The sequence below is a fragment of the Miniopterus natalensis genome, chromosome 11 (assembly GCF_054644295.1).
Source record: "Miniopterus natalensis isolate mMinNat1 chromosome 11, mMinNat1.hap1, whole genome shotgun sequence".
Taxonomy (NCBI): Eukaryota; Metazoa; Chordata; class Mammalia; order Chiroptera; family Miniopteridae; genus Miniopterus; species Miniopterus natalensis.
The window spans coordinates 61840404-61849886 of NC_142091.1; the positions used below are offsets into that span (position 1 = coordinate 61840404).

The 9483-nt window shown below is 50.1% G+C and overlaps 1 protein-coding gene across 1 annotated transcript; it reads right to left on the minus strand.

Annotated features, from left to right (window-relative positions):
- Positions 1-1091: 1091 nt before the first annotated feature.
- Positions 1092-9080, minus strand: COMMD9 (COMM domain containing 9). The gene is made up of 6 exons (XM_016206227.2): positions 9015-9080; positions 7239-7364; positions 5097-5236; positions 4077-4111; positions 3124-3227; positions 1092-1914 (listed from the first exon to the last, which is right to left on the minus strand). Exons 1-6 carry the CDS (start codon positions 9075-9077, stop codon positions 1774-1776), a joined length of 609 nt encoding a protein of 202 aa, XP_016061713.2. The 5' UTR covers positions 9078-9080; the 3' UTR covers positions 1092-1773.
- Between the last annotated feature and the right edge of the window lie 403 nt (positions 9081-9483).

Sequence of the window (9483 nt, forward strand, 5' to 3'; positions counted from 1 at the left end):
AAAAACTGAGGGGGATGAATTCATGACAAGGCTCTCAGCCTGGAATAGTGGGCCGCCTCCCACAGTCCATAAACTCGTCGCTGAATGTGAAAAACAGAATGTTCACTTCCTGCAGAAAGGATCCCAGCTCTCATCAGACTGCCAGAGAGGATGGCCCCCAGGGGCTCAGAACTGCCATTTTAACAGAGGGAAGCTCAGCAGACAAAGAGGGGCCTGGGACTTTTCTGGTGTCTCATCAGGTGGGCAGATTTCTCATCTCCACTTCAGTTCTCCTATTTTCCAAACAGCACTGACGTCACCAAGTTCCACATCCTTGCAGCATCCTGTGTGGAGACATCTGGGCCCAAGTCCTAACGAGGCCATTTACCAGCAGGTGACTTAGCTTTGATGAGCTGATTCTGCATCGACAGAAGGAAGACCACATTGTCACGCCAGCCGTTAAAGTAGATGAAACAGTGAATGTGGAGCTTTCTCCTTTCCCTCCCATTAATAACCGAAGCTAACACCATGGAGCCCCGTTATATGCCACAATGCTAAGTGCTTTTAGGTACCTTATGTCATTTAATCTTCACAAAAGCCCTATTGAGTAGGTAATAGTATTATCCCCATTTAATTTTAAAATACTGGGAATTGGGAGAATGGAGGCTGAGGTCAAGCCCTCACCACCAAAAAGTGGAGCTGGCTTCCAACCCGTCAGTCCTCTTAACCCAGGCTGCTTCTCCCACCCACACCACCCGAGACCAAAACAAAGTGCTCAGAGAGCCGGCTACTGCTATTGGAATGATCCGGATGGGGGCGTGGGACGTGGAGAGCCTTATACACATAGTCCCTGTGACATGTCAAGCAGGTGACAGATGATCTCGTTGGTTGGACTCTAACAAGTGTTTTCTTCACAGCTCCGTGACATGCACATACTGTCAACCTTGCTTTCGCTCTACAGGACAGACAGGCACAGGAAGGTGGTGAGGGTGACGTGTGGCTTCAGTCACACCATGGTCGTGGGCTTGGCTGGGAACCTAGGAAGCTGGATCACCATTACCCAGGAGGCAGCACTAGCCTGAGGCAATAAACCGAGGCTCAGGATGGAAGCTACAAGAAGCAGACCAGAATCACGAAGTTTCCAGAACTGTTCTTTATTCCCAATCACTCCCACTTCTTTACCCTGGAGTGGCTGCATTATACCGAGTGGCCCTCAGCTTCATGAAGAAGGGAATTAGCCCCCTTTCAGAACCCCTGTGCAAACAGGCCGCCCAGCAGGGCTGAGGGAACTGGGAAGGCTCTGGACTTGGGCAGGCGGGCCCCACTGCAGTGACCCTGCTCTGGGGAAGCTGCCTTGGAGAGAGAAGCAGGAGCCGCTGACATCACCCACCCAATTCCCTCTGTGTCCCAGGGCTGGGAATGAACTCATCAGAGCAAATGCTGGAAAGGAACTTATGAAACAAGCTACCCAATTTGGGGCCTGAATTCCCGAGCCCTCACACCACCGCAGTGGGAACTCAGTCCCACGCAGGAGCCTTTCAGAGGTGGAGGCTCTGCTCACCAGACTCGGAAGAGGAAAGAGAAGATGAGTGAGAACAGCATGGGGCGTGGCTGCTTCCTCCCAATCCAACTGCGCCTTCTGGATGGCAGCCCCCTCTGGCCCCCGTCCCGCCTGCTGTAAGCCACAGCTGCTGCGACCAGGGCAGTCCACCAGGTGCCTGGTGTCGGGAGGTGCTCCGTCGCTGACAGCAGCTGAGGCGTGGCAGTGGGGCTGATGGCTGGCAGCTGACGGGGTCACTTGTTGGCCACAGCAGAAAGCTGGTCTCGGATGCGGCCGAGCCCATCTAACATAGTGTCCAGCGTTTCCTTACTCAGCTCCATGGTGACAGCCGAGACGCAGGGCTTGTCCCCACACAGACTGGGATCTTCCTGGATCTGAAAAGAGAACACGGTCCCAATGTCAAAGCCGCCTCACCTCGTACTGCCCCAGAGGTGAGCCCTGGAGCCGAGAGCTGCACCCCGTCCAGGTGAACCTCTGAGGAGAGGCGCTCTGCTCAGAGCTCCGGTCCTGGCCCTGGAGTCAGTGCGCAACTGGGAAGAAGGAAGGGGATGGCTCAGAGGGTGGGGGTCAGTTTCCATTTGCATCGCGCGCTCAGGGCAGGTACCAGGGAAGCCAAGGCTTCCTCACCGCCGACTTAGCCTTCAAGTGAGAGAGCGTCACGTGTTCCTACTGGTAATTCGAGCAATGGGCTCTAGGGTACATGAGAATCCAGGGGGATGCAGGAAAAATACAGGTGACCCCTGTGCCAAAGTGGGCTTGAGTATGGCAAGTAGACTCAGAATGTGTGAACAGCGAAGGCCGGCAGCTTGAGCACTCAGGAGGTCGCACCTAAGTGCACTGGGCATCGTGACAGTCTTTGGGTTAATAAAGCTGCTGTAACAATCATAACCTGCATGTCTTTTTCCATATGAACTGTCAACCTACTTTTGCCCATCCCTGTATTACAACCTCTACTTATAATTATTTATATCTTTATAAAAAGCAAGCTTTACTGATATTCAAAAACTTAGTTGTTAGAGGCAGCCTCCCTGTGTCCCCGATCCCACCTGCTGTGAGCCAGGCTTGCTGAGAGGGCTAAATGAGTTAATGCAGGCAGAGTCCTTCAGTGTAGCGACTGGCTCAGAAGGTGAGGAACTGACACCTCTCCAACTGCTAGCAGCTCCTGGCCAGCACGTCACCAGCAGCGATGACCTAATCACACTGGACAAGAAGCTGGCTGACGTGGACCAACTTACCAAGAAGGCCATTTGAAATCTGAACACACTCTTACAGTTAAAGCTGAACTTTCCTACAGGTGTATGAGGTAACTTTTAGGTTTCGGTAAATTATTTTTAAAATTTGCTCTGTTGTCTCTTTATTTTAAAACTTTTACTCTCAGTGTATGCTCTACTGTGTCTAGAATATGTTAATACAGTAGAACACATATACTTCGCAAATAAATACTGTATTTGGGGGGAGCTGAAGCTTTTTTATTTATGGAGTTAGATATCCCCAACTTTGGAGACTGGCATTTTTGATGTCCCCCAGGGGTGCCGTCTCTACCGCCCCTTCTTTCATTCTAGTGAGGATGACACTGGACGTACCTTCATCTGGAGCAGGCAGGTGGGGACCACCATGCGGCTGATGCTGTCTGAGGCGGTTTTGATGTCCACTCTCCAGTCCAGGTCGACCAGACGTGGCAGAGAGACTGCGGAGGGGACAGCCCAGCTCAGAGCTCATGCCCCCATTTGCTGAGCCTTTACTCTGTGGCAGGCAGCCCTGAGGGCCGTCCATGTGCAATGCATGGGATCCACGCAGCAAGTCTCTGAGGCGGGCGGACGGACGGACGGACGGGGCCGATGGCTCCGTGCCACCTGCACTTAGTGCTGATTCAGGGTGGCAGCATCTCTAGCCTTCTGCCTGAACACCCCACACTCCAGATGTCAGGACAGAATGAGAAATGACCCAGGGAGAGAAGACGAGGTGGTGGCCTGAGTCTCAGGAAATGTGTAACTTCAACAATAGTGGAAAGAGCTTTTGTTTGAGAGGCAAACAGACTTGGCTTAAACATGGGTTCTACCACTTGTGTAACCTCTGAGCCTCTGTTTCCTCATCTGTAAAATGGGGATAATCTTAGCCTAGCTCCCGAGGTTGCGGGGAGGGCTAAACCAGTTAATGCAGGCACAGTCCTTCAGTGTAGTGACTGGCTCAGAGTAAGTTCCATGATCATTTATTAAAATCCACTTTTACTCAATCTTTCAAGCTAATTTCAAGTACAGTTTTTTTCCTAATGGAAATATCATTATTTTAAGTATTTTACTTACTGCTTTGGAAATTTGCTTATTTTTTTTTAACATGACTGTGTTATATTAATTCTGTATTTACAATGAGAAAAAAATTAAAAAGCAGAATTAAAAATAAAAACCACATACACTGTTCAGTTTGTCATTAGGTTAATTGCCTTTGATTTTCAGTTAAGAACTCTGGCCACCTGGCAGGTTCTGAGCTGGGCTGGGAAGGAGCATGAGGAGGAAAAGGCAGAGTTCTTGGTACTCACTCAGGTTTGCCTGGGCTTCAGCTCTCCAAGTGGATCTGTTTTAGAGGGAAAGATGAGGTAAAAATGACGGCAAGGGATGAAAATGGAGTCTTCTGACAACAAGAGAGGCCCATGGACCTGGGCTTCTGCCCCTCTGTGATCCCCAAACCGATTACAATCGCCTTCTGACAGGAAAGTAACCTCCTTCCAGTTTGTTTTGTAAAGCGCAGTGACTTTAAGGCCAAAAGTGCTGTTAGTTTTCACAACTTAGAAAAGGAAAAGGCTTAATGCGTTGTAATCTTACTGCGCTATCGTTCTCAAAGAGAGAGAAACGGTCAACCTATTCTCTCTTGTTTTTTAAGTGATTTCAGAGAGAGGAGGGGGGAGGGAGAGGGAGAGAGAAACACTGATCAGCTGCCTCCTACACACCCGCTTCTAGGGACCAAGCCCACAACTTGGGCATGTGCCCTGAGTGGGAATCAAACCAGCAACTTTTCAGGGCACAGACAATGCCCAAACAACCGAGTCACACGGGCCAGGGCTGCCCATTGCCTTTAACCCAGTAAGGAAAGAATTAAGCAGGTGAACAAAGTTTCTATGATAAATTGTTCACTGAAGTGAAAACAGCCAATCACATACATGTCTAACTCTTGGGAATTTCTTAATTAAATTATACAGAATTTCTTTATATAATGGAATATGACTAGCCACTAAAAATGGTATTGAAGGTAAATATTTATTGACCTGAAATGCCATTAACACTAATACTGTTAATGGCAAACAAGCACATTATAAAGTGGCATCATCCCATCATGTTAAAAGCAGAAATGCCCACCCCTCTCTGCATGTGTGAACAGAAAAAATAAACAGGTCCTGCAAGGCTCTCCACCAAGGAACTAATACTGCTAACCCTCTGGGTGGTAGGATTAGGATTTCTTTTTGTTTACTTGTGCTTGCTTTTCAAGAATGAACATACTATTTTTAGAACAGGAATAAAAGAATCTAAGCCTTACAAGGAACTCTCAAGAAACAAGCACTCACATGTGTTCCAGGATGATCTTTGTCAGCAGGTTTTTGAGGTTCTGGTGGAAGTTTGCAGGAAAGAGAGCCAGAATGGCTTCTGCAGAGGACAGGTCCCGGAACGCTGCCAGCCTGGTGAGGCGGTGGAGGGCCTGGAGCAGCTACAGGAGAGAGGGGGAGCCCTGGGTGGTGAGGAACAGCTGGCCAAGAGACCAGGGACAGGTGACAGGGCTCTATCCCTTGCCTGCCACACATTGCTACAGTCATTCAACAGCGTCCCACGAGTCCTGAGGCCCCCGTCACAGATGCCGATGCCCATGTGCCTCAGCCTGTCCCTGAGTTCACCTGTTGCTTTAGAAGACAGATGCAGCCACCTGACATAGGAAGCTGTGAACTTGCCAGAAACTCCGCTTACAGGCAGAGTTAGTAAGTCCCCTTTCCTATTGTACAGAATCTGACCTTCAGTTCAAGATTTTCAACGGTGTGCTGCAAGAATTTTTAAAACATGCAATACCTGACTATTATTCAGGGGCACTGACCTCTTTTCCCTTAGACTGTCAAATAAAAAACAACAGCCAACACAATAGCCATTTGGTGTGAATGAATCAAAATTATACCAATTTTTTTGTCAGATTGGCAAAAAAACATATTTTTTTGGTGTGCCACAGACCTTTAGTAACTAGCTTATCTGTGCCATGAGATGAAAAAGGTTGAAAATCCCTTTTCCAGCCTGTTCCTCTGATAACCTAAGGAGTGGCAAGTCAGCTACATTACTAGGCAGCGCTGCACTGGTCCACTGCCTCTGGACTGGGAGGGCTGCATGGGCACTGGGGCATGGACACTGGGGCCCACAGCATGGTACTTCCCTGAGTGTGGCTGCATGCCCTTTGTCAGAGCCTGAAGCTGTGTTTACTGAACTGTTACCAGAGGTGTTGGCACTTGTGGGGTTTGTGCATTGAATCCAGGGTGGTAGGAGTGTCATGACCTTGCCCCTAGGCTGTCACCTGGGAAGAAAAAGAGAACCAACAGCTCCAGGCTGGCTGTGTGGACTGCCCTGTGGAAGAGGAATGCTAGGACACTGTGTTCTACCCCAGGATCTTCCAAGTGACTCTGTAGCCAAGTGCGCTTATGGTCATTCTGTAGATATAACAATCCTTAGCCGAACCTAAGACAGCTCTCTGAAGGCAACTTTCTCTGCTTTAAGGGCTCCCTCTGATGCTGTGGGAGGTGGCTCAGCTGCAGACAGGCACAGTCCAGGGGAGAGGGGACATTAACCCTTCACCGAGGAGAAGTGGGAGTTAAGTGGGTAAATGTCCTAACCTCGCTTCCACATGGTTTCTTACAGGCTCCTAAGACTGAGCCCCAGTTGCCCACAGCAGTAACCGCTCATTAACATACACCCTTTTATCGGTTTGTCTCCCTTCCCTGTTCGATCTTCCCTACTCTCCCCTTTGTGCTTTCTAGAATCACCTCCCAAGTAACTACCTGCACCCAAATCTTTGCCTCAGGGCCTACTTTTGGGGAACCCAAACTAAGTCTCCAACTCAATTCCATAATCTTACTTCTGCCTTTTATTCTTCTATAGCTAATTTCAACGAACAAAACTTCAGATTAAAATAATAATAATAACACAGGCCAGTTTGAATGAACTCCTGTGTTGGAAAAATAGTTGCCCTGGAAAACAAGGCTGTGAGTGCTCCGTACCAGGAGTCGCCTTACCCTTCCTCTTGGCCATCAGCTGAGATCAGGTGAGGTCTAGCCACAAATCCTTCCTAACAGCACTTGGGCCTTGCAGCTTCTGCCCAGTGACCCCTGAAAAGTCTGCCTAAGCTATCCAACCAAAAATTAATAAGCATTGGCAAGTTACAGATTGGGAAAGAAAATCTTAAAAAGGTTGGCTTTTGGCCACACTGTCTAGGTAACAAGTTGGAAAGGAAATGGTCAGGAGCTCTGATTCCATGCCTCATTTACAACAAGGAAATAAAGGTTCTAAACAAAGGTGTTAAGTTTACTAACATTTTTAAAAATCTATTTTAAGAGTGCTTTAATGTGAACAGACATTTAAGGGGAAATATTTCTCTGGACACAGCAGTGACGGGGAGGTCAAGAAAGAGACTAATGTGTGGATTCCAGGGGTCAAAGGTCATTTCTGATCATACTTACTTGCTCTGCCTCCTCCTGGGTCACAGACAAGCTGGAACACGTGATCTCCAAGAGCTTTTTCGAGCCAAGGGCTGAACTGGAAAAGCTCTCTTGGCATAGCTGTCTGACAACATCTTTTGAGGAGGCCTATAAGTTAATTCACAGATGGAAAACAAATAAAGTCACCGAAAATATTTGTTTTAGAACATAATGTTGTCTCTATACTATGCAACGGTGTGATGGCTTTAAGACTCAAGATTTAAAGGTGCACAGGACACTTTCATTTCTAGGAAGATAGATCATAAGTACTTTTCCTTCTTCGTTCCCATTAAGCACAACTAGCATCCCTGGGCACTAAATGGAAAACCAACCTAAGACGACTCTGAAAGGGGGAGAGGAGAAGACAGACCTGCTGTGGATTTCATGGCCAAGGAATGACATGGGGGCCAGTTCCCTGGGTTTTCTTTCTGTTCATATATCCCAGACTTTGAGCTGAAGAAGAGAGCAACCAAGAATGCCAACGGGCGTAGAAAGAAAAAAGCTCCAACAAATACCTGCTCTCTCTAGCCAAAGGACCAAAAACGGGCAGCCCAGCAAAACAGAAAACCTTAGACAATAACTGCTCTGACTCCGGCCAACCACCACAGAGAACAGCTGGCCCCACCAGGCCAGGTGGGGAGCCTAGACGTCCACCCTTGTGAGGCTGTAAGGAGCCCTCGGCGAAGGCCAAGTAGGAAGCAGGGTCTCAGCAGAAGGCGCCCTGCCAGGCGGTACCAAGTCCCGCGCCCTCAGGGGTCAGTGGAGGCTGATCTGGCCAGTCCACGCCTCCCACGCGCGCGGGCGGGAGGGGCGGCAGCACAGGCAGGGCGCGCTGAGCGCTCTAGGTGCAGTCCCAGCTTTACTCCTTCCCTCATTAACTCACCCAACAGCTATTCATTAAGCACATGCTGTGTGCCAGGTGTTGGGGGCACGCTTGCTGGCGATACATTTGTGAATAAAACAGATGCCTTTAGAGAGGAGAACAGGAGAGAACCCAGGGGAGGTGGTCAGCGCAGAGGGGCCGCTGCGGGATCAACGAGGGGCGTTGTGCCGCGAATGTGGAACGTGCGCCGCGCACAACTGCTGAGCATAATGGACGCAGTCCTTTTCCTCTATCGTTTTTTTGTTTGTTTGTTTGAGTCTCTCATGGATCCTACTTTCTGGTGAGAAAGACAGACAGACAAATAGACGCCTCGTGCCAGCTAGTGACAAAAGCTGAGAAGGGAGACGGAGCCGCCCTTCCCGTAGGGGAAGTCAGACGTTAAGCAATAATTCCAACCCATCGTTTCATTGGATCCTTCCAAAGGCCTATGAAGTACGGCCCTTCCAACCTTACACTCTTTCAGATGAGTATCAGGAGAATTTTTTGGCCTTTGCCTAGGTCAAAGCAAGGCCTCGGAGAAGAAGGCAGGCACGCCTTCCTCGGGGCCCGCGCGGCAGAGCGGAGAATGCGCGCCTGGCCACCGCCACCCTAATGCACCCATCGCGAAAGCCAGCGCAGAGACCACGAGTAGGAGGCACCCGCACGGCGCCTTCACAACCATCACCGTACGTGTTCCCCCGCCGTGGCGGGGGCGGTGTGAACTGTATTGCTTCTTTCACACAGCTCGGAAAGGCGCAACCACTTGCCCGGGGCCACGGAGACAGAGTGGCAGAGTCGTGGCTCCACATCAAGGTCCGTTTATCCCCAACTGCTACTCCGTCTAAAATCCCAGGGACAAAGGGCGTCTCCGTGCTGTCCCCGCCCCCCTAATTTACCTTCAGCAGGGTCTGGAGCGCTGCAAAGTTTTCCACAGTCAGCGCAGCCATTTTCTGAGTCATGTGACCGCCTCGCTGCGAGACGCGCGGTCACGTGGTCCGGACGGCTGGCGCGGGGCATGCCGGGGGCTGTAGTCCTCGAGAGTGGCTGGGGCTCGGCGGAATGGGGAGCAGCCCACGTCTGGCGGGACCGCCGGGTGGCTGGTCCGGGAGGCTCAAAGGCCGTGGGATTGGGAGGACGCGGGCGCGGGGTGGTTTTCAGGGGGGAAATGGCTTGGCTTGTTTACTTACCAGGTCCCCAGTGGATGGGCTGGCTGATTTTGGGAATGAGCCTGCATTGGCAGATGCCTCGGAAACCTAGCTGTTCGGAGCGATCAGCTACCCGGCTGCCTGGAAGTAACAGCGGCTGTGCATGTGGGAATTCATGGAGTTTACCCCTCCCTCCAGCTACTGAATGTAAAATTGCTTT

Bases quoted from the DNA above. Each gene is read 5' to 3' on its own strand.
- COMMD9 (XM_016206227.2), bottom strand. From the start codon at position 9,077: ATGACTCAGAAAATGGCTGCGCTGACTGTGGAAAACTTTGCAGCGCTC. The intron at 7,365-9,014 runs GTAAATTAGGGG...ATTAACTTATAG, and splicing joins CGCTCCAGACCCTGCTGAAG to GCCTCCTCAAAAGATGTTGT. The intron at 5,237-7,238 runs GTAAGTATGATC...TCTCTCCTGTAG, and splicing joins CCCAGGAGGAGGCAGAGCAA to CTGCTCCAGGCCCTCCACCG.